Source organism: Peromyscus eremicus, chromosome 7 (assembly GCF_949786415.1).
Source record: "Peromyscus eremicus chromosome 7, PerEre_H2_v1, whole genome shotgun sequence".
NCBI classification, from domain to species: domain Eukaryota; kingdom Metazoa; phylum Chordata; class Mammalia; order Rodentia; family Cricetidae; genus Peromyscus; species Peromyscus eremicus.
The window spans coordinates 70,382,304-70,410,243 of record NC_081422.1 but is presented as its reverse complement, the minus strand read 5'-3'; the positions used below and the strand labels follow the sequence as shown (position 1 = coordinate 70,410,243).

At 36.7% G+C, this 27,940-nt stretch overlaps 1 protein-coding gene across 1 annotated transcript in view; it reads right to left on the bottom strand.

Moving 5' to 3' along the window:
* Nucleotides 1-27,940, bottom strand: part of Hmgcll1 (3-hydroxy-3-methylglutaryl-CoA lyase like 1) — a 119,576-nt gene that overhangs the window by 45,464 nt on the left and 46,172 nt on the right. The window contains exons 4-6 of the mRNA XM_059267017.1: nt 10,549-10,644; nt 8,451-8,599; nt 600-663 (exon numbers count right to left, since the gene is read on the bottom strand). Of these exons, the coding sequence (XP_059123000.1) occupies nt 600-663; nt 8,451-8,599; nt 10,549-10,644 (309 nt within the window). The remainder of the gene's footprint in view (nt 1-599; nt 664-8,450; nt 8,600-10,548; nt 10,645-27,940) is intronic.

Genomic DNA, 27,940 nt, shown 5'->3' with positions numbered 1-27,940 from the left:
AAATTTCTACACAAATTCTCAAAGTAGAGTATTAGGTATTCATTAATATGAAGTGATGGTAAGAAAAAAGATAGAATAGAATTAACAGATTTAAAAATCCAGTATGGAGATTCTCAATGACTACACTCTATTGCCATAAATGTCTGTCATAACAACGCAGCACAATAATGAAGATCACAAATGAACAGAAACACTGAAACACGTGCTCTGAGGTAAGTATGTATGAGAAAGAGCTGCATACATGTGTGTGCACAATGGTCTGACATTGTGATAGGAAGTGGGAAAGCACTCATTTGGTTAAAGTCATGCACAAGCAAGATGGCTGTCTTGCTTTTACTCTTTTTGTCTTTAAAGCATCCAAGTTATAAGACTTGTCAGCCACCTTTGGAAAGTTAGAGCTGATAGGTCTATGTTTAAAAAAAAAAAGAAAATTAAATGACTAGCTAAGTAACTCAACACATCTTCAGTGATAATTTCTCAGTCATGTTTCTCTTTAGTCTCTGCTATTGAAATTCAATAAATAATAAAGCAAACTGTCTAAATTTACTGATAATACCATCATTTTACCAGTAACCATAAGGACTTGGGATGTTTCTTACTTCTGTGACTTTCTGTGGTGTGATGCTTCCTTCATATGGACAGCCCAGAGCACAGGACACATACCTATATTAAAAATACAAAGCAATATGATCCATCAATCATTTCCAAGTTTCCACTTTAAAAATGAATAACAAAAATGCATCAAGCAAAATTTTTTTACGCCTTTACCTTATTCTCCAACTAAATAAAAATTATTTCAGAGCATTTAAACCTTTAATCCATCAAATAATTAAAATGTGATAATGTTATTTGATGATGACAGTGATTAGAGAACATTATATGAGCTTTTTATACTATAGCAGTGGTTCTCAGCCTGTGGGTTTTGATGACTTTGAGGGTCGAACAATTATTTCACAGAAGTCTACTGAGACCATCCAGTATATTAGATATTTACATTATGATTCATAACAGCAGCAAAATTATAGTTATGAGGTAGCAACAGAAATAATTTTGTCATTGGGGGTCACCACAACATAAGGAACTGCATTAGTGGGTCACAACATTGGGGAGGTTGAGAACCACTGTACTATAGCATCATATAAATATTCAAAGCAGAAAACACTAGTGAAATGTAGTTTTATTTAGATTTATAAATTTAATATTTAAATACCCAAGCCTTTAGAGCTGGCATGCGAAAATGAAGATTCTCTCCATACACCTATCTAGATGTTTTAACAACAAACAAGATACAGCCATTATTCATTTCCAGCCCCAGAAAGTAGCCACCACCTCAGAATTCGTCTTATTTCTCTCATGAGTATATCTAACTTGTTTCAAATAGAATAGTGTCTAACGGGCTTAAAAATTATGGATAAAGATGAACGGGGCAAATAGTATAAACATAGTTAAATCTGAAAGCTTCTCTTTTTACTATCTTTCTATATGTTATATCTTGAAGAAAAGTATACAAAAATATGAAATACCAGTACCTGGAACCTGTAATGTTACTTGAGATAGGAAACCAGCTTGGCAAACGTAATTGAATTAAGGACATTGAGATGGAAAGTACATGTATCATGTAGGAGGTGGAGAAACATCACTGACAGAGAAAAGAAGACATATTTACACAGCAGGCATTGGATGGACGGAGTTAAATAAAGCCAACCATTGCATCAACCTGGGTCATACAAGTGAAAGATTCACCCTTGGAGCCACAGAGAAGGAAGGAAACATCCTGAGCTCACATTTATGTTTTAATTCATTTTATTAAAAATTGTTGATACTTTTCTAAAAAAAAGATTATGGATAAAGATATTCTATAAGCTTCCTCAGCAAATTCATTTCCACTTAAAGATTGTGATCCCTTTCCATATTATTATTATCAAGCTTGATGACAAGCCTATATTAACCATTTTCAGTTTCTCTCCAACCCCACTTTACCGAACCAGCCTCAGACACTTTTACAATGCAGTCTTAAAATAATGCATCATATGTCTGGTGGTCTGGAGTGAAGAAAGCCACGTGGGGAGAGAAGGGTGGAGGAAGTGGGGCTGCAGATACAGTTCTTAGTCTAGGACAAGAAAGATTCTAGACAGCAAGTGCTGTGTTTACAAAGGAGGCCAGACTTTGAAATGATTCAGAACTATTCTGAGGCACTCAGAAAATTTAGGCAAGGCCCTGAAAGATAAAATTTGCTTTATAGAAATCTAGTCTTCATAAAATGGCTGTCAGAAGGAAGATAGGAGCAAAAAGAAAACATACTAACATCTTCATTAAACTTGTGACTCATTAGAAAACTCAGAAGGAAATCTCTAACAGACTTGAGGTACACACTAAGTGGGCTAGTACACACCGATTGTCAGATGTAACTTAATTTGGAGGTATTCATTTAAATAAAATTTACATTTGAGGAATGAAATAGATAAGCTGTGTAACAAGCCCAACACACAGTTCAAAGGACGAGGAAGGAGAATTCAAATTTATTGGAAACATAGCTTGCTCTTCCAGTTCTTATATATACTTCATAAGTTGTTAAAATGTGACCAAGACACATGAGAAGAAAAGAAAATGGCATAACACTAGAGAAAGTTGTATAAAAGAAGAGAAATTCCAATCCAAATACAATGATTCTAGTAATACACAAAAACTGATTAAATCCCAAACACTAAGATATGACTAAATATAATACCTAGGGTGCCAGTTACATATTTTCCCTTTTATTTTTTTTTTGAGACAAGGTTTGTCTATGGAGCTTTGGCTATCCTGGAACTCATTCTGTAGACCAGGCTGGCCTTGAACTCACAGAGATCTGCCTGCCTCTCCCTTCCATGTGCTGGGATTAAAGGTGTGCACCACCATGGCGCAGCTCATATTTTCCTTTTAATATGTTAAATAAGGAAAATAATGCCGATAAACAACAGTAAATTCAAATTGTTTAAAAAAGCATTCTGTACTTATTCAGCTTGTTGCTAAGCCATGACTACCCATCTGCTTACTCCTAAGGCCTAACTCTCTGTATGGGTATTTTCACTCATTCCTCACTGATGACTTTCCAAGGTCGCTTCCTGTCTTCAGTTCCACTGAACTATATCTTCACAGTATATTCCTCAATTTTGTGAGTGCCTTCTTGGACTTTTTTACACGTGGAGTTACTTACTACAGAACTAATGCAGTATTCCTCAAACTATGTCTTTATCTGGACTTTAAGATTCTTAAAGCAAAATTGGCATACAAAGGCCTGTAATCCAAAGTGTACTAATCTCTTTTCTCAAAAGTTCTATTGAAGAACTCAGCATAAAACTGAACCTGATAGAAGAGAAGTGGGAGACAGTCTTGATCTCATTAGTACAGGAAAAGACTCTCTGAACAGAACACTGTTAGCACAGGCACTAAGATCAACAATTAACAAATAAAAAGCTTATGCACCATCATTCAGACAAAGTGGCAGCCTATATATTGTGAAAAGACTTTTACCAACTACACATTGATAGAGGGCTAATATCCAAAATAGATTTTAAAACATAGATATCAGGAAAACAACCTAATTTTAAAATGGAGTACAGATCTGAACAGAATTCTCAAATGGCTGGGAAACAAAGAAATGTTCAACATCCTTAGCTATCAGGGAAACACAAATCAAAAAGACCTTCAAATTTCATTTTTTTTTATTGGAAACAGATTCTTCTGTCACACAACATATCCCAACCACAGTTTCTCTTCTCTCCACTCCTTCCAGCTCCAACACCTCCCTTCTCCCCCACATCTACTCATTTTCTGTTTCCTCTTCAGAAAAGAACAGGCCTTCAAGAGACAATAGACAGACACAACAAAACAAGATACAATAAGACAAAGCAAAAACCTTCATATCAAGGCTGGACAAGGCAATCCAATAGGAAGAAAAGAGTCCCAAGATCAGGCAAAAGAATCAAAGACACACCCTCTCTCACTGTTAGGAGTCCCACAAAAACACCAAGCTAACAGCCAAATATATACACATAAACCCAGCTACAAAGCCTTTGATCTGCAATGGTGACCTACCCACAAGGTATTCTAGTGCAATGGTGGCACAAAGCTTGTGGGAGTAACCAAACAATATCTGATTCAATTTAGGGTCCAATACACAAGATGGAACCCATACCTGACTCTGCTCAGATGACCAAGAATCTGAGACTAGATAGCCCAGGGATCTAGGGTAAAACCAAATACTACGGTTCTACTAAAAGAATATAGCAATAAAATGACTCCTAATGAATTCTGCTACACTCATAGATCAGCACCTTGTTCAGTCATCATCAGAGAAGCTTCCTCTTGCAGCAGATAGGAACAAATACAGAGATCCAACAGCCAGACAATATGCAGAGATTGAGAGACCTTGGAACATTCAGCCCTAAAAAGGAATGTCTCCATCAAATCTGCTCCCTTAGGTCTCTGTTTATATAGCTGATATATTATGTGAAAAAATTTCAATAAAAGAGGAAAAAAAAACAAAAGCATGGTGGCACATTCCTATAATACCCAGGGGTGGGGGAGTTAAGAGGAGTGCCACAAGAGGAGGTCAAGCTGGGCAATTTAAGACAGACAGAGCTACATAGCAAGACCTGTATCCAAAAACCAAGAAAAGAAAAGAGAAGAGAAGGGAAGAGAGGGAAGGAAGGAAGGAAGGAGAGAAAGGAATGAAGGAAAGAAAGAAAAAAGAAAAAGTCAATGTACTAGATAAACTAACCCTCATCCACTCTCAGTCCCCTGTTTTACACTGATGGTAGGTTACATACACTTACATGAAATATAAATCTTTAAGTAAACACTATACATAGGAAAAAATATGCCAAAGCAGATGTCTGAGTTTTAGTTTTATGTACCATATTTCAGCAACCTACTATTTCATGTTTTCTTGCAGACCTCAGTTTAATGGTAAAGGTTTAAAAAGTAACTTTATAAGCAGTTTCTGTTAATTGGAGATGGTGATGTATCCCCATGTGAATTCCTCGGAGGGAGACTGTCCAGTGGAGGCCGTTTGGTAGTCATTCAGAAGCAGCACTGCCTGCTCCTCACTGCCCACATAAAAGCGGAGCTCTGAATACAGAGCCTCATTATCCCTCGAAATAAGGCTGCCCTCCCCTTCAAGGTCAGGATCATAATCTATGTGGCATCTGGCCTCAGGCAGCAAGAAGTGCGGGACACACAAACTCTGCAACATGATTTAGATCGATGGCTTGGCTAATTCAGGTTGAAAGCTGAAAGTTTTGAATAAATGTGTTGGGCTATAAATCATTCTGTGAAGTGAAAGTTGGGGGAGACTGCCCTTCCTTTTTGGCAGTTGGGAAGGTTGCTGTTCTCAAGGTTGCAAGCTCAACAGAACTGAGCAGCCGATTGAAGAATGGCCATACAGTGGAGGAGAGTCTTCACAGTGAGTGTCTTCCACTAAAGAAACAGATCACTAATACCTCCGATGCAACATATTTTGGAAACAAAACAGGCTTGGTTTGGATTGGTTTGGTTGATGAGTAAAAAGGTAAATAAGGACTGCACAGATTGTGGCTGGAGAAAAATCACCTCCTTCTAATTAGTAGTAAATATTAGTCACTTTGTATGAACAAATTATTACTAAAATGAAACATTACACCTCACAATTGTCTTTGCTTTCTGTACCTAAATGAAAGCTGTGGGTTTTTAATACTATCTAATTAATAAGTCACCTTATCCCTTAGTCTCATAATTTCATTTTCAGTTTTTTTTTCTGGAAAGTTGTGAAGAAATGCCACAGATGCTGTTCACAGATATATACTCTTGCATTTTGTTGTCTTTTAAAAATAGATAAATAACTTAGGCTCCTAAAAGGGAGAGAAATGCACTTCAGCCTCACACAGCTCAGACATCAGAGGTAAAATGGCAGCCCATATCACACTGGCTATTTGCAGATTTTTCATGTTTTATGCTTTGATAAATGGAGCCTCCAGACTTTTTATTTTATAATAATACATTTATAAGGACATAACACAGTGTGCTATAAAAAGAAGACCTAAAATTGAGAGAGGCATGCAGAAGTGAGGAAGAGGTAAGAGAATTTGGAAAGAATGGACGATTGATATGATTAAAATGCATTGTGTCTATGTGTGTGTGTGTGTGTGTGTGTGTGTGTACACATGTAAAATTCTCAAAGAATGAATGCAATACAAAAATAGAATCATATTTAAATTCAATGCAAAGTTAGCAAAGAAAATAAAGTACTCAAACAATTAAGGATCACACATGCTAAAAGTTATATTTCTTTTTGTTTGTTTGTTTGTTTGTTTTGTTTTGTTTTTTTGTTTTTCGAAACAGGGTTTCTCTGTGTAGTTTTGCGCCTTTCCTGGAACTCCCTCTGTAGTCCAGGCTGGCCTCGAACTCACAGAGATCCACCTGCCTCTGCCTCCCAAGTGCTGGGATTAAAGGCGTGCACCACCACCGCCCAGCCTAAAAGTTATATTTCTACAAATGGATAGTCCTCTGGGAAATTCAGAAATAAACCTCAAATTAGACAAAAAAAAAAAGTGTTGGGAAACCTATATCTGTTTAACTACAACTCTACAATAGAGTACCCACAGTAATCCACCGACAAGGCTTTATGAGTTTCCTAAACTTCTCCAGTGAGAAACGTTTTCCTCTAAATATTGTTCACATTTTTAAATAGACAAGGGTGTTTATATGCCCTTTATTTTAAAGGTAAGAAAGGCAAAACAACTTAGTGATATTTGAATTTGAAGGTTTATAAAACATCTCTCCTTTTTATTGTGGTTCCATAATTTGGCCTTAAAATAAATAAACTATTATTTTATGACAATGGGTGTGCATTATCTTGGCTTAAATTTTTTTTTACAAGTTCTTCACATGAAAATTTTCTATTAAGCTACAAAGATAGATACTTTAAAAAAAACTTTATGGTACAGACTTGGGAAGATACATTTCAATAGAAAACACTGTGTGGTATATTCTAAGTCTGTTCTCCAAATGACCTAGGCTTAATTCCAAAGTTGTAACGCCCTCCCTCAAAACCAATCGTCTTTAACATTCCACTGGCTGGTTTTGTGTGTCAACTTGACTCAAGCTAGAGTCATCAGAGAGGAAGGAGCCTCAGCTGAGGAAATGCCTCCTTGAGATCCAGCTGCAAGACATTTTTTTTTTTCCAATTAGTGATCAGTGGGAGAAGACCAAACCCACTGTGGGTGGTGCCATCCCTGGGCTGGTGGTTCTAGATTCTATAGGAGAAAAGGCTGAGCAAGCCAGGGGAAGCAAGCCAGTAAGTAGCACTTCTCCATGGCCTCTGCAACAGTTCATGCCTCCATGTTCCGGCCCTGCTTGAATTCTTGTTCTGAATTCCTCCAATGATGGACTATGATCTGGAAGTGTAAGCCAAATCAATTCTTTCATCTCCAACTTGCTTTTTGGTCATGGTGTTTCATTGCAGTAATAGAAATTCTAACTAGAACACACTTGATTAATATTTTTTAAATTTTCAGCACTAGGGATCATTAAGCCAACCCTCTTCTCTTATTAATTGCTGAATTATTCTGCCACTACAGACTTTGCTCACTTCAACTGAAAGAATTACAAGGAACAGTTAAATCCAGCATAAAGCTCATCCTATTTGGATATTTATATAATTCTTAGAAAACAAACTACTATCTTTCCTCAATAACAAATAATTTATTGCATGTTTTGCCATGCAGAGGAACAACTCCAAATCTATGCTGCAACCACTGGCCTTGGAAGCAGGCAAAACCAAATGCAGACTTTCCCCCTTCTTTTGGTTCCATCATGCTAATGGCCTCCTTACCTTCCTGTCTCTGCTCTCCACTACCCTGTTTCCTAATGGTTTGCACATGGCTCTATTGCACGAGCCCCAGGACAGTGAATTCAGAAATGACATGACATGATAGTTCAATTCAAGGCAACCATGTAAACTCCCAAAAGAGAAAACTGGGTTTTTGATCTATGACAGTTTTTCCTCCTCTGTTGCCCTTAATGGGATTTCCTGTAATGAAAGCCAGCGATGCAGATCCAAAGCAATGCAGTTTCTACAAGAAAAGAGTAAGGATCTCAGATATACCAGCATTTGCAGAAACAGCTCTAATTTACTGACACATGTGAGTCTGGTACAACACATAACTACATCTGGATAGCTGAATCTTAATGTGAGGTTCATAGTCTAGCTCCCCTGATATCATACAGATTCCAGATTCCACAGGCTAGAAACATGGTGATTGTTATTAATGGGATATAATTACTTAGTGATTACTATAAATAAATATGGTTCATATACTATATATAATATAATATAATATATATTAGTAAATGGTAAAAAAATGATCAAGGTGGTTTATAAGTAAACTAAAAATAGATACTAATGGAATCGAGTTGGGTTTCATGAGTACCCTCGTACTGGGATGTCCATGTGCCTTGCAGAGCTGATAACCTCCTCAAACCTTCCCATACTTTCTTCAATGGAGCAGTTAATATTCTTCTTGCTGAAAGATTCAGAAGCAGCACCAAAAACTGCTATCTCAGTGGCTCCAGCAGCAACCTGAAAGACACAGTGTACAGCCCAATGCTAACATGTTTTAAAGTCTTGTGAATGGTAGCAGGAGACAGACTACTCTAACGGCATGCCTGTGTTCCCATGTTGCCTTAAGATTTAAAGCCAGATTCCTCTCTGTTTGCCACTTACACTGTTTTGAAATGGAAAAATATTTTATAGTAACAAGAAAATTCCACAAACTACAATATTCTCAAGATTATGAGACACATAAAACACAGTGATGATGAACCAGTTAATTCTGTCTTTCATCATGTTATCCTCAAAACACTTTAACCATAATTATGGGGGTGGGGGAAATGTGTACTCCACTAAAGCCTGAATTTTTTAGAACATTATTTTGAAACCAATTGTTGAAAGAGAGCAATACAAACTAATTCTGTCTTTGTTTGCTTCCTATAATCCAACAGAGAATGTCTTACCAACAGCAAATATTTTCCTAATTCATCACTTAAATTTTGCTTCCAAATTTCACTCTAGTTCCTAACTAGCCTCTATTACTTTGTATCCTGACTACCAAAGCCGTGTACTCATGTGACTAAGGTGCAAATCCAATTGCTAGTTTTAACTCTAAAATAATAACTGAATCACTCTGTCCCCTTTGTCCCTTTGTTATATTTATACCACCATATTATATTACACACTGCATCCGTAGCAATACATTTTCAAAGGTCAAGCCTTACAGATTCCTAAAAGGCATCTGTAAGACATCATGTTAATGTCTCACTCACTGTCTGACTAGGATTTACATGCCCTCATCTTTGATTGCCTGTTAATACATTAAGAAAGAAAAAAAAAAGATTGATCTTTCTTCCAACATGTAGAAGACACGCAGCTTTGTTCCACTGTTAAAATGTGAATTTTGAATTTCTAAAATAAAATGTCTATTTCATTAAACACCTACTCTTTGCCAGGAATGTTAGAACTTGGTCTGCATTTTTTTTTTGTAATCTGAAAATCCTCTGTAACTATTATTGGGTTCATTTTACAAATTCAGCACAAACAAAGTCATTTGCCATTCAATCTCAGGTAGATAGTTAGCTACTAAACCATGCTTCGATTATAAACCTACAACTTCCAAGCTAGTGTTTATTCTGTGGTTACACTATTGTTAGGATATACCCTGAGTATTTTCTCTAAGATGGAGACCTTCTCTACTTTGGAAGACATGATGACAGTAATATTCTTTAATTTTATAATGCCATAAAATTATATCAAATCAAATGAAAGATAAGTGGTTCTAACAGCATACACACCAGCAGTAATGTACTAAATAGACTCCTATAACTTCATGTAGCATAGTATCACATGGAGAGCTTACAATACTCACTGACATGAGGACCATATACTGTAACATCTTTGCAACAAACATACGTGAGGATAATACAGTAAGTTTTTACAAAAATTAATGTGGTTCTTTATGTGTGTGCAGTCATTAAAACTCTTATTTAAATCACATAAATCCCTAAAGCACACAGAATCACAATAAATAAAACAAAAGAGGTATAAAGTCACTAGAAGCAGATGCAGTGACAATGATTAGTTTCAGGCTAAGAGAAGAATCCACATAAACAAAAGGCTGTCCTCAAAATGTTGATAAATCATTTATTTCAGGAATATTAAAAATTATAACGCTTCATCAATACATGTTTCAGATATACTCTATTTTAGCTTCTTAATAAGGAAGCACAAAATAAACTTTCAAATTTTCATCCAAAACGGAGAATTATACTTTTATTATTAAAATCTTGAACAGTTACACTGAAAGAGCTATATGGAAAATATGTTAGGTTCTATAATGCCAATGGGGAATCTTGATCTCTATGTGTTTATGTTAGTTTATCAGCAGAGTAATGAATTAAACATGACAGCATTTTAACTTTTAAAGATCTTCAAAACAATAAAGGCAATTTTAAATAAAACAGTAGCACACTTACAGCATGGTGAAAACCCTGAAGATTAGGTATCAAGACAGGATAGCGAACTCCTGGATACTGATGAATTCCTCTCATCACTTCAGTGTGATCAGCCATCTTAAATACATAATAGTTATATGTAAGTATAGAACTGAGCAAGGTATCAAATATATTATCAGCCTTTTGTGTGAGTTATAGTTACATATAAAGCAAATTCTATAAATTAATGTCTGAAATGAGGTATTCACATGTAGCTAAGGAAGAGTAGTTTTCACTATCTTTTGTGACAAATACATAGTGTTTTGCCATTGAAATTCTCCATACTACCATGAGTGTCTAATTCTTAGACTACCAAATGACTGCAAGAAAACCAATTTTGATTAAAGAAAATGGCAGAAATGCTGGTTCTCTGTAGTCACCCACTTAATCAGATACTACTATGTGAAATAGGAAGGCCATGCCTTGTAATAGTGTGTTTATGATAGTGGACTATGAACTAAGAGCTTGAATGTGGTGTATTATAGTTTTGTTTTGTTTTGTTTTAAATCAGCCATGATGCTATTTCTGGTCTTTTATACTTTTCCAAGTTCTGTTTCCTGTTGATAAAAACATAGATTATATTTATCTATCCCCTTGAAGCTGGATACATTGTGGTTGTCTAAGTAATATTTTATAGTGGGAACAATATTATGTGATTTCTAAAACTAGGTTATAAAAAAGGGACACTATTAAATCAGTTGATATATCAGAAGAAATCCCCAAATCACCCGTGCAATGGTCACAAAACGAGGCAGGCCTTCACGGAGAATATACATGAAGATGAACAGAGGTACCAAGCCAACAACCAGGGTAAGTCCCTATATCTGTGACTAAAGAAACTTCAGATGACTCTAGCCTCCAAGAGTTCAGTCATATGGCTGTGATCCTAGACACCATGGAATAATGACAAACACTCCACTATGTCATGGCCAAATTCCCAATCCACAGACTTAGTGAATACAACATATATTTGTTTCTACCACCTAGATCTCAAATATCTCATTATATAGCAGTAAAAGCTAGAACCCTGAAAAATGGACATGGTTGACACAGAGGATGCATGTGGCAGTAGTGTAAACACATCATTTGACACCAGGCTATGTGGTGACCACACTCTGTGACATGTCTTTGAATTGGGTCTATATTAGTCAAAAACTACTGGTTTATCTTGAAGGCAACATAAGGGCACAGAGAAGGGGTATTGGAATAGCGAGATGATTTAAATAAATTCAGAATTAGAAACGAATCCCAGGGAGGTACGAAAATCAGCCCACAGAGACGGGAAGAAACTCTTAGGCAAGTCTGAGAATTCAGTGAGTGGTGAGCTCTGCTGTAAAGAAACACCACTTGGCCAAGAACTCGTAAAGAAAAATTACTAAGACTAACATAAAAGATGTATTTTACTCAAAAACTTAATCCCTACTATTTACTAGCCTTTTAAAAAACACATTAACAGTAAAGATGTCTGGGGAAAATATCAATATTATTATCTACATACCTAAAATTACATATAACACACATAAGTCTATTTATACATATACATATATAGTTTAGGTAAAATTTTTCCGTGTGAGGTGACAATGTTCTGCCCAAGAGCCAAAGACAATATAAAAAAACCCTAAATCAGCCTTGAGAACCCCCCTATTGAGCTGTTGGTCAAAGCTGTCCAACAGACCCTCAAACCATTATAGGATACTGTGGTTGACTCTCCAAGATTGAAGGTAAGTCCCTACTACTGAAGACACTGAATACTTGGGACACAGAACCAGGATTCAAATTGGATCTTACCTGAAAGCATCCTTCCTGAAGATTAATTTTCATGGTACCAGAAGGCTCCATAGAAGATTTCAATGGAGGAAAGCAAACAATAGTCCTACCCACTTATGGTGCTTATGAACTAAAACAATGAGCAAGGCATGATAAATATCCTTAAGGGTACAGTAGAGGCACACATACCTTGTTGGTATGAACAGCCTTCTGACTAGACTTGAGGCCAGCTCAACAGGAGGGAACTCATGCCTGCTACTGGAAACTAAGCCATATACCTGAGGCTAGTGAGGCCATGGTTCTTGGAGGAGAACCTCCAATCCCCACTTTACTAAATCAGCATCATTACGAACTACAATCTAAATAGTTATCCTTATATTCACAGGTAAGTGTCAGTCCCATATATATCTTGCATCAGATGGAGACCATTATAAAAAACCACAACCCAAGTACAGAGAACAAGTGACATGTAGTTACAATAAACCATATATAAATGTATTTTAAAAATTATTTTGTAAACATATAGTTTAGCTCTCATTAAAAATGAAAGCATATTTGTATAATAATGGGATAGATATGCTAAATTATTTATACATAAAGAAGTAATGGTTGACAGAATATTTGGTGCTGCTGGCTACAGTTCAAAAATTTTCAGTGCTTTTAGAGTTGATTCATCTTTCAAAGTTGTAATCATCAATGTTGAGAATACTGTTTTTCATTAATACATAGCACAAAAAGGCAGAAATAAGTTGATTACCATTTCAGAAATTGCTATAAATTCTGTCTAAATCCCATGCCAAAACTGAACTATTTTATAAAAAATCTAGTAAGCTACTCAAAGAGCATTATTTTCCCCTATCGATTCCAGGTATTGAACCCAGGAACTTGCAGATATTGGGCAAAAGGTGTACCATATCAAACAGTGTGTGTGTGTGTGTGTGTGTGTGTGTGTGTGTGTGTGTGTGTGTGTGTGTTATACATGTTTGTGAGTGAGAATGTATGGCTATCTGCTACTGCTCCCTACCTTACTTTTGGATACAGGGTCTCTCACTGAGCATAGAGCTAACTGATTGGGCAAGGCGAGTAGGCCAGTAAGCCCCAGTGATTCTCCTGCTTCTACCTCTCTGGTGCTAGGATTCTGTAATCCCTATGGCACCTATGCAACTTTTCATGTGGGTCCTGGGGATATGAACTCAGGTCCACATGCTCGCACTGTAGGCATTTGACCTTTTGCTATGTATTCTAAACTCCCTTCAAACAGCAAGTTTTAAGGTCAAACATTCAAACACAACACAATCCAAATGCATAGTTATTTGATACATGCTGAAGAATAATGATAGGAAACTGTTAAAATGATTGTTTTCAATATTTAACTCAGGTTTCTGTAAGGCAAGAACCTTTGTGTGCACAATAAAAACAGCACACCCCTAAGCGCACAGTAAGCATGAATCTGTGTGAAGGTGTTTCAGGTGGTGTGCCTTGGTATTGAATGTGGGGTGGCACACATGGCAAAGCGGGCATCTCATGTATTTACATCCAAGGCTATGGTGAAGTTGCGCAATGCCGCACAGACAAGAGCATCTGGAGACATCTCAGCTGCTAATGTGTTTGACTTTGAGTTCCTTTGGATTCTGGATCCTTAGAAACATTTTGCTTTCCCCATGGTTTTTTGTTTTGTTTTGTTTTGATTCTAAACACAGTTAAAAAAAATCTGTAATCTAAATCAATACAAACCTTTGAAATTTTAATTACACTTGGTTAGTAACATAGTTCTGTCATCTTTAACAGCACTGTGGACATTAGGAATATACTCTACATGTGCAGAATTTTCACACAAAGATGCAATCCCAAATAAGAGATGGTATAGCCAACCAGAACTAGGGAAATGGACAAGGAGAAGTCATGGAAAGAAGGTGTAAGATCTGATTTCCCTGTGTCAGATATGAAACTCATGATCAGTCCATATGCTGGTTGGTTTATCTGGCCTCTGTTTCATGTGGATTCTGTGAAAATTTTCATACTGAGGGAAATTGGTTGATTAACAGAGCCTTCAGCTTGAAGGTGGGGTGGGGAGTGATGTCTACCCAACAAACTAAGGTACTATAAGCTTGCTTACCTGAAACAGAGACAGCATCCTGAGAACTTACTCATAAATTGAATAGTGAGGATATTACAGTACTTCCCTAATAATACCTTAATGAAATTATGATGACAATAAGCAAAATCCAAAGAAAAACAAGCATATAAATAGATATGCTATTCTGTAACATATTCAGGTAATACAAATGAAGGTTATAATGTCATTAACATCTCTATGTTCTTATGTTTGGGTTCTTATGTGTGAATACAAGCTCAAACTTCGCAGCTTGGTGGAACACACAGTTTCTATACTCTTCAAGAACACTAGTGTAAATATTCTCCTCTTTTTAAAAATATGAACACAGAACAGAATATAAATTTAACATTGTATTTTACCTTCCATTACCATGGGGATCTATAATTGAGACAAGACTGCATATTCCTGATGAGCATAATGTTTGGCACCAAAAATACATAATAATTGAAGAGAAACAAATATTGAGTGTGTGGGACCTGATGGTATCTGAAAGTTGTCTAAATATTACACATGGAAAGGTTTGAGCCAGTCAGGGTTTTTTCAGTCTTTGTCAATACCACATGTGCACACAATGACTTTAGTTATAGTTACCTCCCATTAACTTCTTCCATCCCCTTCTCACTAAGTCCTTCTAAACTGACCCCTCATCCTCTCCTGTTTCCTCTACTCTCCCTCTCTTCCTTTCCTTCTTTCATGAGTCTCCTCTACCACACTCTTCCTTTCCTTTCTTCTTCAGGCCCTGTGCAAGCATCCAAGGCTGTTGTTTGTTGATGACTGCAATGGCCATGTTGTACCCAGCAATCAGCACCTCACTGCACTCTCCCCATCCTTTGGTTCCTACAGTCCTTCCACCAGCTCTTCTTCAAGATGCCCTGGGCCCCAGAGAGTTGGCAAAGGTATTCTGCTTGGAAACAAGCACTCAGCAGTCACTTTTTGTCAACATTTTACCCAGTTATGGGTCCCTGCTTAGACAGGTACCTGTTGCTGAAAGAAGCCAAGGCTGAGAGGTACACTAGTTTATGGGCACAAAATTTACTGAATGTGCATTTGGCAAGTTGTTGTGTTGGGAGCCAACTCCAACCTATCAAAGGGTTCTTGGAGGGAGTAGAGAGGTATGAGGAAATATTAGATAGAAATATAGATGGAGACAATGAGAAAGACAGACACAGGATAGCTTCAGGAGGATCCTGAGTCAATACCCAGCCACCTCCAGTTTACTTCTAATGGGTTTTTTATATATCAGCAAGGGGAGGGGCAAAGTACCTCCCCCTTTGAAGGTTGAAGTATAAGGTATCAATAAGTGTAGAGCCTTCAAAACACCCAGTAACCACGCCCTTGGCCAAATCATCCCATTATGCAGCCCTGCTGGGCAAAGCAAGCTCAGACTTTCTGACCTTGAGTAAGGCCTTACTAGGGAGCCTCTGTGGACCCCCACAACATTGGGAGTAAATTTCCATATAGGTCTTGTGACCAACCATATGCTTTTGATTATGTCTTGAATGCCAGGCATGAATTCCTCCCTGCTAAGCAGGCCTTATATCCAACCAGGAGGCAGTTGATTGTCCCTGAAACATGCATGTCACTTTTGTACCAATTATCACATCTTACCAGGCAGAAAAGTATTGTAGCATGCAAAGTCTACAGTACCAGGCATGTATTCTCTTCCATAGAGTGGGCTTCATATCCAACCAAGAAGTAGTTGATAATCCCCAAAACATTCATGTCACTGTGGCAAGATATTAGTACCCTCATCTATCCAGACAGTTCAGTATTGTAGCATGCACTGTCTTTAGCTCGGTTTGATAATAATCCTTCTCCTCCAAAAAACTGCATAGCACCTTCTGTCACTAACAAAATATTAAAAAGTAAAGTTAGAAGTCTCCCTGTGTCCTGGCCAGCCAGCGGTTGGGGCAAATCTCTCCCACTTGTGTCCCCCAAGTAAATATACAGAGGCTTATATTAATTATAATTGCTCAGCCATTAGCTCAGGCTTATTACTGACTAGCTCTTACACTTAAATTAATCCATAATTCTTATCTATGTTTAGCCACGTGGCTTGGTACCTCTCCTCAGTTCTGTCTTGTCATCTTGCTTCCTCTGTGTCTGGCTGGTGACTCCTGACTCAGCATTCATCTTCCCAGGCTTCCTCTCATCTGCTTGCCCTGCCTCTACTTCCTGTCTGGCTATTGGCCAGTCAGCATTTTATTTATCAACCAATCAGAGCAACACGTATTCACAGCATATAAAATGCATCCCACAGCAAAAAGGCATTGTCACACAAAAAAGCAATTCACCCACAAGCAAAATGAAAGGAAAACATTTGATGAAATGATCTCTGACACTCATCTCAGTTTTTAAAAACTTTTTGTTTTGTTTTGTTTTTTGAGACAGGGTTTCTCTGTGTAGTTTTGGTGCCTGTCCTGGATCTCGCTCTGTAGACCAGGCTGGCCTTGAACTCACAGAGATCCGCCTGGCTCTGCCTCCCATGTGCTGGGATTAGAGGCGTGTACCACTGCTGCCCATCCAGTTTTTAAAAATATCATTGTACTTAATTTACAGATAATTGTCACATTTTTAAAGTTTACATTTCTGTGATTTAATGAGTTATTTTTTATCATTAGAAGTTAACATTTTGTTGCCATACCTAAATAGAATCTAGTATCATAATTATTTTTATGGAAGAGGGTCCCCCAGTTTTATACCCTCAGGAAGGAGGCTCCTTCCCAGCAGGTGTTATTTATTCTTGGTATGTCCATAGCATTTCTAGGTATATGTAGTTCTTAATTCTCTCCACATACTATCTTAAATTTTTCCATGAAACAAAGTTATACATATGGACATATAACTGTCCTTTCCCCCTGCTCACCAGTATCTTGAAGTATCTGCTTTTGTCTACCATCAGGAAGAGAACAGTACTCAGATCTTGTTGAAATAAAGGTAAATAATGCTGGAAGTTATTGCTTAGAGTCTCCTCTGGCCATGTCTGCCGGCACTACTTTCTGTGTACAGGGGATAGCAGGAAAGACAGACGGACAAGAGAACATGCAGTTTCCTTAACACATGCCATCGATTAGTGCAAAAACATAAGTGATGTGGTTTCAGACTCTATAACTCAAAACTCAATATGAGTAGTAATTCCTCTTAAAGGTAACATTTGGAAACTTGGTAATGAGAAAAAAATGAGACCCGAGTGCTTCCTGACAATCCTGGGCGAAAGTGGTGAAGGCAGCTATGAATAGCACTATAGCCTGGGTCCCATAACCATGCCCCATTCATAGCTGTGTAGCACAAACCTCATCTATCTTAGCCTCAGTAGCACAGAGGAAACCTTGGTCTGCTTGAAGAAGTAAGACACTCTTAATAAATCACAGCCTTACAATAACAAACACAGGAAATCTCTGGAAAATTGAACATCCTTTTTTTTTTTTTTTCTTTCTACCCAATACCTTGCTTAGCTGCCAAAGCTAAAACGGTCTGACACCAACCTCACAAAACTCAAGTCCAGAAGCCTTAAAACTAATTTGGTCTGGTGTATAATTTCCTGTCCTTCCTTGTTCACCTTTACCTTTGTATGCGAAGGACCTTTCCAGTGCCGTCTATGGGGCAGAATGGTCACATGTCTCAGAAGCTTCCACCACAGCTACCCCCCCCCTTTCCTTGCAAAAACAAGAGATTCTAATCATAATCCACTGACATCTACAAATACTCATTTTTACATCACAGGACAAACACCATCTATCGGAATGGATTTGTGGGTTAAAAACTGTAACACTGATGTCTTGAAGGGGAGAAACGAAAGTCATTTTTTATTCCATAACATTTCCCAGTTCAGGAAGATAAACATAGCAATTATACATTAGTTATTCTTTATTAGGGTCAATGCCTTTGCAACCACCTGCCTGCTCTTCCCACCCTAAAAATGACATGTTCCCAACATCATTCTGAATAGGGGTGAGGAGGTTCCAAAGCTCCCAGTATAGTTTTCTTTCTGTGCCTGAGTAATTGTGTTACCTCTCATGTATTATGCCTTTGTATATGATAATAACATTGCCACCATTGTTATTTCCCTTGCATGGAAGCATGAGATACTTTTAAATAGTGGAGTAAATTGTTTTCAGTGTGTTTTGTTAGTAGAGTTTTGTATTCTTTTTTTTTTTTTTTTGGTTTTTCGAGACAGGGTTTCTCTGTGTAGCTTTGCGCCTTTCCTGGGACTCACTTGGTAGCCCAGGCTGGCCTCGAACTCACAGAGATCTGCCTGGCTCTGCCTCCTGAGTGCTGAGATTAAAGGCGTGTGCCACCACCGCCCGGCGAGTTTTGTATTCTTAACACTTTAAATCCACAACACTGTGGAGAGATGCAACAGAGAGTATAGTTACTGGTTTACTAACTCCCTGCTAATCAGACGTTATCAAGAAGAGGCTATGGCAAAAGTAAAGGCTCCTTACGATAGAAAGCATTGCTGTCACTTGTAAGCTTGGGGCTTGGGTGTGATATGGATGCTGGAGGTTTTTGTCGTAGTGAACAGTGAAAGTGGTCTCTCTAAAGGTGCCAGCTTGCCCAATGGCAACCTGCTCAGCATACGTTAGTTATGTGATTCTACCAGATTATACCCATTCTTAGATACTCACCTGATTTTAAAATCCCTTTACGTGTTTTCATTTTCCCAGCAATTGTATCCATCCATCCACTTTAACATTATAATTACAGTGTTATTCACTTTTGAGTCTAACAAAGAGCTCTATATAGTTTTTAATCCAGAAAAAATAAAAGCATTGAATGGGAAATGAATAAGTGGAAGGGATCCAACACAGAGAGAAATGAAAATGCCTTGCTACATCATACCAGAAATCAGTAAAAATCAGGTCTCCGATTTTCTACTTCTTCACCAGAAAGTGCAAGCTAAACAACAGACATAATGATATCCCCAGAGTACAGGAAGCCTGGAGGATATGGGGAAGGGGAAGGGGTATGGGAGGTGTGTTTGTGTGTGTGTGTGTGTGTGTGTGTGTGTGTGTGTCCTTATATTTAGACTACTGGGTTATACCTTTTTTTCTTTGCACCATAAGCAGATACAATATAACTTGAATCAATCTAAGATCAGTAGTATTGATGCTGGAGCATAATTAGCATGAATTTAATTCCACATATTTGTATTTCAAAGAATATATACATATAACCTATTTTCAATGTCAAATTTGAAATTTTCTAGGACAGTTATTAAATTAACAACATTCTTCTGAAGAATATCCTCTACATTAATAATAAAAAACTTTAAATTACTCTTATGGAACATTCTGTTATTTTAAAAAGTTTTCAACACAATCATCTCAATTATTATGAATTTATTACAGTACACCAAAAGTGCCCAAGTTCCTTTTTTTTTCGGGTCTCTTGAGCACATTCTGTGTCTTCTACAGCCCACTGCATGTAGGTGGCCCAATCTGTACATTCTCCAAAGGAGGTCAATCAGCAAAAGAGCCAGAGTAACTCCAAAAGGGCAATTTAAAAAGTCAAAATCAAACATTTCTGAGAGAAAATATACTTCTACTTGGTTTTTATCTTTACACAATATGTACAGAACTCTAAGATGTCAGCACTTAAAAGATAATTGTAGAAGAACAAATTTTAAGGTAATTTCAATTCCATGAAGATAGGAAGGGAACTTGTTGGGAAGAATAAGGGTCTCATTGGGAGAGGGAAGCGGTAGGAGAGGGCATAGGGAGCAAAAATCACTAAAGTTCATTACTACATCTATGAAAATGTCAAAGAATTAAAAAGGATTTGAAAATGTTTTCAATTAGATACAGAAGTGTCTTTAATGAGAATAAAATGTTTTTGAAAATTTGTCTCTGTTCTTCATGGGGAAACACAAAAATTTTGATAAAGACCACAAACTGAAAAAAAAACAACAACAACTGAATATGATGAGGTACCATGTTTTATTATAACATTTCATCTTGGTTACTTTTATATATTTAAAGACAAATAAAATCTAATTTGTTAGTGGAAAGGTAACCGATGAAATTAACTAATTATGTTATTGAAAAACCGAACACATACATTTCTGAGTAGAACAAATTTTAGAGTACAGGAAGGAAAAAGCTAAAATAAAATCGGCTCATACCTTCTGCTTAAACATTTAAAGACCTCAGCAACAGCCCTGCTAGAACCCGGTCAGTTTCGCCTTCCCTTTGACTCAGTAGCACAAGCACATCTTAGAGAAGAAATTACTGTTTAATGCTGTGTAATATAATACAATGTTACCAAAACATTTTCTTTTCAATTTTTATTGAAGATTAATTGTAATCAAGCTCAAGGACAGAAAAATAGTACCTACTCTGACAACTCTGCCTAATTTTTGTTCATGTTTTCTTATCTCTCTGAGACAAAGGAGTTTTAAAGATTTGTGAATAGGTTTCAAGCAGCTGTTTGCCTTAGAGTACAGTGAAGTTAATCACTGATTTCAAAACACACACACACACACACACACACACACACACACACACACACACATTACATACCCCTTGCCACTTCTGACAGAGGAGTACAGAAATCTACATTACCACTCTAAAGAAAGGTGTGATGGTGCCCACTGATACAGAAATAACACCGGTACAGGATAGAAAGGAAAGTAACACTACACCACATAGTAGCTACCATAATATTCATAACACATGGTCTTTTCATTCAAAAGGAAAAATGGGATATTTGGTTAAGCATTTTAACATAACTTAAAGTGAGAAACAGTTTTTGTGCTAATGAAGTAAGACTAAATATCTAATTACTACTTTTCATTTTTGGAGCGTACTAGCTATAGTTGTGAAAAGAGGCTTTACGCCTATTTGTTTCCCTTCAAAAACAGAGATTTTGTAATAATAGTGAGTTAAACTAAGTCACGCTGAGAATGTCATATTTTCACTACTAGACCCCCCCCCCACCCCACCCCACCCCCCGACACACACAGATGGTGGAGTGACTCTCAGCCTTTGTTCACTCCTTTCTCGTTTGGGCTATGTGTTCAGACACAGGTATAGGGAAGTGTTGGATTCTTGCACAATAGATGTGGTTATGAAGGTCATGCCTACAATGTGCCTTCACCAGCTTCTCCCCCATGTCTGCCTTAACCTAAGCAGGTAAGAAAGAACTATTGACAAGCTGTGGAGGCAACTTTATTTCTTCTCATTTTGCAAGCTGTCCAATCAGCAAGCTTTCCTTCACATATCCACCTTGGTTGTTTTTAAGGCAAAAACAATTTTATAAAAGGCATGTGTTAGAGTGAGGTGAGTCTGAATAACCCAGCACTTTCCATGCTAGGGCTAATGTAAGTGTTCTTTCCAATTCAGGGGGTTTAGATCGCAGCCTTTGTTCCTCTGTTGACTGCATTTATTTTTTAATCACTACTATGAAAAAGAAAATAGTTATTTCTAGAACAGTTTTTAAAATAAAAGTGCGACACTTGAAAAATGATGATCCCAGTGATATTTCCTTTCTCAGTTATCTTCCAGAAAACCACACTTCAATTAAAAAAAAAAAAAAAGATGGTGTCTTTCTTCCTTCTTTGAAACTGGATGGGCTTTGGAACTGTCTCAAAGGTTATACCAAATCAATGCTACATAGATTGCAAAATAAAATGCATATCACTTGTGAGCTGCTAAGATTCATCTTAGATGTCTAAAAGGACCACATTGTGGAGGACCTTGGAGTGAGCAGTGCCCAGCCAGTCCCAACTGCCTCAGCCACCTGTGCCCTCGAGCTCTGCTCTATCCACCATATCCTCTACCTCACTACTAGTCCCTATGATGTCTCTGAATGCCTAATATAGTCTTAACTGAACTGTTTATGATTCAAAGACATAAGCAAAACCAAATACTATTGTAGTCTTAACTGAATTGCTTATGATTCAAAGACATAAGGAAAACCAAATATTATTGTTATTATTTTAAGTCACTAAACTTATGGAATATTTCTTATGCACACAGTGAAAACCTGTCCAATTCAGCTGTCAGGGAGAGGTGGTAATTACAAGTGTTTGAGTACATGCATGCAGACGCATTTGCATACACACAATATTTGCCACAGGGTACACATTCAGTGAAAAAAAAAACATATTGGATCCATTAAAGCAGTCTACAGGGTCTGTGGCTTGTGCGTTCAATACTAGAAACAGAATAAGAAGGCAAAAAGCATATATTGTCTTCAGTTTTCTTGAAGGACTACCATTGTACCTTTCTAGGTAAAGGTACTCTTAAAACACCAGGAAATGGTGCTAAGATCGTCACAATTCTCATAACATATTTAATCTCAATAGCCATGTAATATCATTTTTATTATTATATCAATTAGCATCTTCACTCCTACCCACAGGTAAATATTGACGACACCAATGTATTTGACAAGTAAGAAAACCAATATGCTCATGTAAGTTGAGAAACAAAGCAAAATAATCATTTAGGTTATGCCTCTAAGGAAAATATACCATTGGATCTCTCAGTAGCAATCTTTTTTAGGAAATATGATTAATGTGAATATCTAGAATGCCATCTTAGAGGAGAAAATAAAATAAGACTATCTCAGTGGATATTCTTGGAGATTGAAATATTTGGTTCCTAAAGCTGTTTGAAGTCATTAAATGAATCTATCTCTACTACAAAAACTTTTGTAGTAGGTGCAGAGTATGAGAATGATGGAGAATTACAGGTCATAACGTGGCTTTGACTTCCATGTAAGCATCTAACAGCACAATGCTAAGCACAGAAGTTTGTAATCCAAGTAATTGTCCTTTGTGGAAACTTTGGGTTAAGCATTTCTTTCCTGTAGACTGTCAGTCTATGCTTTTGGGTAATACGAGGGAGTCCTGAGTTAAACCAAGGATTCCTGGGTAATAGGGTAAATAGGGTAATACCAAGAAATAGGAAGTATGGCCTTGGTTAATTTGGCCAGGATTCCCTTTATGGAAAGGACAGAGGCCAGTATATAATAGACCATAAGTAGGGTGGACATCCTTTCATTGGAATCATCCAAAGACATTTCTGTTGCCTGGATACATAACTATGTCTCATAAACCAGCAATTTGGAGGCATCCTGTCCCCTCTCCCTCCCTCTTTCCCTCCCTACCTCATCCTCTCTCTCAACTTCACAAAATTATTGTCTCCCTACTATTTACACTCCATAAAAAGAACAGAGTCACAAAGACTAAGGCAGACCAGATACAAAAGATGTGGTCTCTTATATTTCATAAATGCAAATTTAAACCTGGTATGTCAATCTAGTAAACATTCCTTCATTTCAGTAAAGAATGAATTGTCCTCCACAGTAGAAAGAGCATATGGGAAAGGCTATAGAGATCTTCCGGTTAACAGGTACCTTGACCTTACTTTTAACTGTTAAAGTGACTTGTAAAAAAATAATTCTATAGTCTTTTATGTATAATTTTTTCTACTCTCATAAAGAAAAATGCACTTCTATCCCTTTTGGGAAGACTTGTTATCTATTTATTCCAATAGGTAAAACCTTCATCAGGGACAAATAATATTTATAACTGATCCATTTCACATGATACATATATAAATACAGTGTTCCATACCTAATTTATTCTTATTTTCAAAATAGCATTAATTTTAATCATTCATATGAATAAAAATACAGATCAAAAGAGAAAGTTAATTACTAACACAAAAATTTAGTTCACTTTAAAAATTACGATAGTTAACAATAATTTAAATAGCTTACTATTGACAGATACATTCCAAAGTTTCAGGAAATCTGTTTTTAATGTGTTTTCTTTCTCATGCTATTGTGTGTTCCATCTAAGTGAGGGGCTACCTGGACTAATTTCAAATATTCTTATATTACATGTCACTCTAAGGAAATCTTTTTTCAGATATGTTATAAAGAACATGTATTTCTTAATGGCAGGCATTTTATAATCTGCGATCATTTAAATTATAGGTGTAGGATCCTGTTTTATATGGCACCCTGCTACCGCAGAACTTTTCTTTAAGCTATTTGAGTTAGCAGCTTCTGCCAAACAAAACAGTAGGGGGGAAACTGTAAAAAAAAAAAAAAAAAAAAGCTTTAAAATGCTAAAAAAAAAAAAAAAAAGGAAATAAGTGAACAAGCAGCAATCTAAACATAAACTGGAGAACTATTCCCATGACCTACGTCCGATACAGAATCGGCTCAAGGGAAACATAGAACTCACAGACTACCAAGAGGAGCCACAGACATGGTCTTCAGAAGCAGAAATCATTTTAGATAACATATAAGGAGTTGCTATACCAAAATTTATTATATATCAAACTCAGACGTTATTTTAAAGGTCTCCCCTACATGATGTTCTTCTAAAATAAGAATGGAAGAATTTAAAAAGAAAAGTTTTCAAATGTAAGGTCAGAGAAATCTAGGGCAGCCACACAATGATGGCCAAAGTACAAAAAAAAAAAAAAAATGGGTTCTCCCTAAGGCTGCCTTTAGAGAAACAGCCTATGTGTAGTGTAATGTAAGGCAAGGCTAGTGAGGCTAGTGTGACTGTGAAAGACGAAATCTGTGATATTTGTTTTTGATTCAGGCACACTGCTCTTTTGTGGCTATATGATTTATTTAAATCACTTTTTTCTTTAGATGCATGTAACCAGATGAGGCTTAAAATAAACACACATATTAGTAGAGTCATGATGGAGAATATTATTGAACACTAGTCAGAAGTTAGGCCCTGTGATCATGCACACACAAGGACCATTGATATGACTGATGCTCTGTGGCTACCCACAACCATCCTGTACTACAGGCATCTGTACTAGGATTTCTAATGTACAGAGAAGTAAAGTCACTTATTCAAATACATGGCACACCCTGGATAAAGGCACAATTCTAGAACTCTCTCTCCTCAACATAGATGTCCTTGGAAGGCATGTGAGATATTTCAGTCACTTATTTAATATTACTTTGAGCTTAAAATAGGCCCATTAATTTTCAATGGTCTAATCCCAATTCAAAGGACCAAACACAGAATAAAATCTATCACTTTATATTCCCATTATGTGTATTTATTTAACAAGGCCAGGAGGCACGATCCAGTTCCTACTTATAGGAAAACTGTATTTCTTTTTCTTTTGTCCATATTTTCTTGTCATTAGCTAAAAGAGAGTAAGTATGGCCTTTTAGAAATTGTTCTAGCTTTACTCTTTCAGATGTCTGTGAGCATTATAGGTGGATCTAAAAGACAGTCTATCAATCAATTTCTATTATCATATAATAGTTGTAACATGAAGCTATGACCATTATCATATGAGAAGAATATTTTGTATGCAACTTTTTTAAATCACTGGGAAATTAAAGAATCTTGAATATAACAAGATTTAGTATCGGAAATGAAATTTTAGTTAGAATTTATCCTTAATATTAGCAAGACCTAAAACAAATTTTATAACTATGCCAGTGTGTCCTATCTCTTTCTAGCCATAATCAAATATGTGAAAGAGCATGGAATGAGCCACAAACAGATCCACTTCAATTCTTAAAGATGATGAAAATTTCTTGCACCCCCTTAAAATCAATGACAGCTAGTGAAATATAGTTGTTTCTCAAAATAATCAAGGAAGTGTATTTATATCAAGTAATGTGTTTTCCTAAGGAAGATGGCTGTATACTTAATTATATAATGACAGATTTATAGATAAAAGACAGGGCCAGTTGCCTACACAGATAATTGAAGATAATGAGTTACAGTTCTTTCAAGCTGGCTGATTCACAGTAAATTACTGTGTATCAATCCACTTACTATGGCCCAAGCACTGAGGATGATGAACTGAAGAGACACAGACATTATTTTCAAGACACAGTATGAATAGCAAATTATCAGCAATTTATAAATATATGAAGAGTTTATGATTATAAGCTGCAATAGTGAAATGAAAAATCACTATCTGATAAGAAATGAGAGTAACTCAGTAAAGAGTGAGTTATTACTGATTGCATGGTGTTTTCTTTTACATCAAATGCATTGCAACTGAAAGGATTCGTTGTTTTCGCTGTTTTACATCATCCTGTTAGAACTGCAAAAAAATACAGAAATTGAGAAGTAAGTAAGCAGATGTATGTGTAAAGTGCCTTGTATAAAGGTACCCATGTCTAAAAGCCAGGAAAATAAGAACATGAATCAGTTCAGATTAGCAAGCGTTTCAGCAAAGTGAATTGCATTAATGGAGCTCATAGTGGAAAGGAAAACTGGGGTCACATATACAAAGACTTGAATGTGTATTTTCCAGGCATTTTTAATGGAAAAGGAATTTTTAAAGAGTTAGAATGTGTTTGTTAGAGCTAATATTCCTAGAAGCCTATTTTGGTCACTATAAGTAAGATGTATAAGGAAGGAAGAAACAACACTTATGTATTCCACGTGAGGGAGTGTAATATCCTGTGGTTTTGTGGTTTGCTAATATGTCCGTGGAATTGAAAAGGAAAATAAATACAGAATATAATAGAAATTAACTTCTTACACATTTATTTGTATGTGGGTTTATGTGTGTGTCTGTGTGTGTCTGTGTGTGTGTGTGTGCGCGCACATGTGTATACACATGTAGGTGTGGGTATGCTATAATGTGCAGGAGTTAGTTCTCTCCTTTAACAATGTGTGTTCTGGGGATTGAACTCAGGTTCTTAGGCTTGGTGCAAAATCCCCTTACCCACTTAGCCATCTTACCAGCCCGAGAGACATTTTAAGAGCTTTTCTTTTGTTTTTATTTTTTTGTTTTACTATGAATATTTGTACCATCTCCCTCCCAATTTTCTTGTATTAGTACTAATATGATCGTATTTGGAATGGAGTCCTCTAAACAGTATCTACATCATCATGACAGAGCCCCAACAATGGGATAATGCTCTTGTAAGAGGAGACAGGGAATAATTTTCTTCCTACTCTTCTGTCTGCTATATAAAGATATAATGTAAGGATGAAGATGTGAGAAGTAGAAGGCAAGACTTCACAGACAATAGAACTGTTAGCATCCTGATCTCGGGTTTCTCAGACTCTAGAATAGATGTCTGGCATCTGAACCACCTTTGTATTCCTTTACTGTAGCCATAACTAAACAAGACAGTAACTGATTAGGTATAAAAAGCAACTCCTTAGAGAATCAAGCACAAGATTCCGAGGGGAAAATCTTATTATGCATAAAGTAATGTATGGTAGTAGTGAGTGTAGGTTTGAATACAATGAGTTTGAAATGTCAATTTTCCATCCAATTGAAGTGTATCAGAAAACTAAGTCTTTTCTTCCTCAATGAAGCAACGGCAGGTATCCAACAGGAAGGGGAGAGAGCGTAGGCAGGGAAAAAACATGAAATGCAGAGTGTCAAGGGGATCAAATCAAACTTTAGCAGGCATGAAGAAGTATCACAGATAAAGGAAATAGAATAATATGAAATCAGCTGAATAAAGAAATCAGAGAATAATGGAGACTGTGGGAATGAAATCAAAAGAAATCAATGCAAT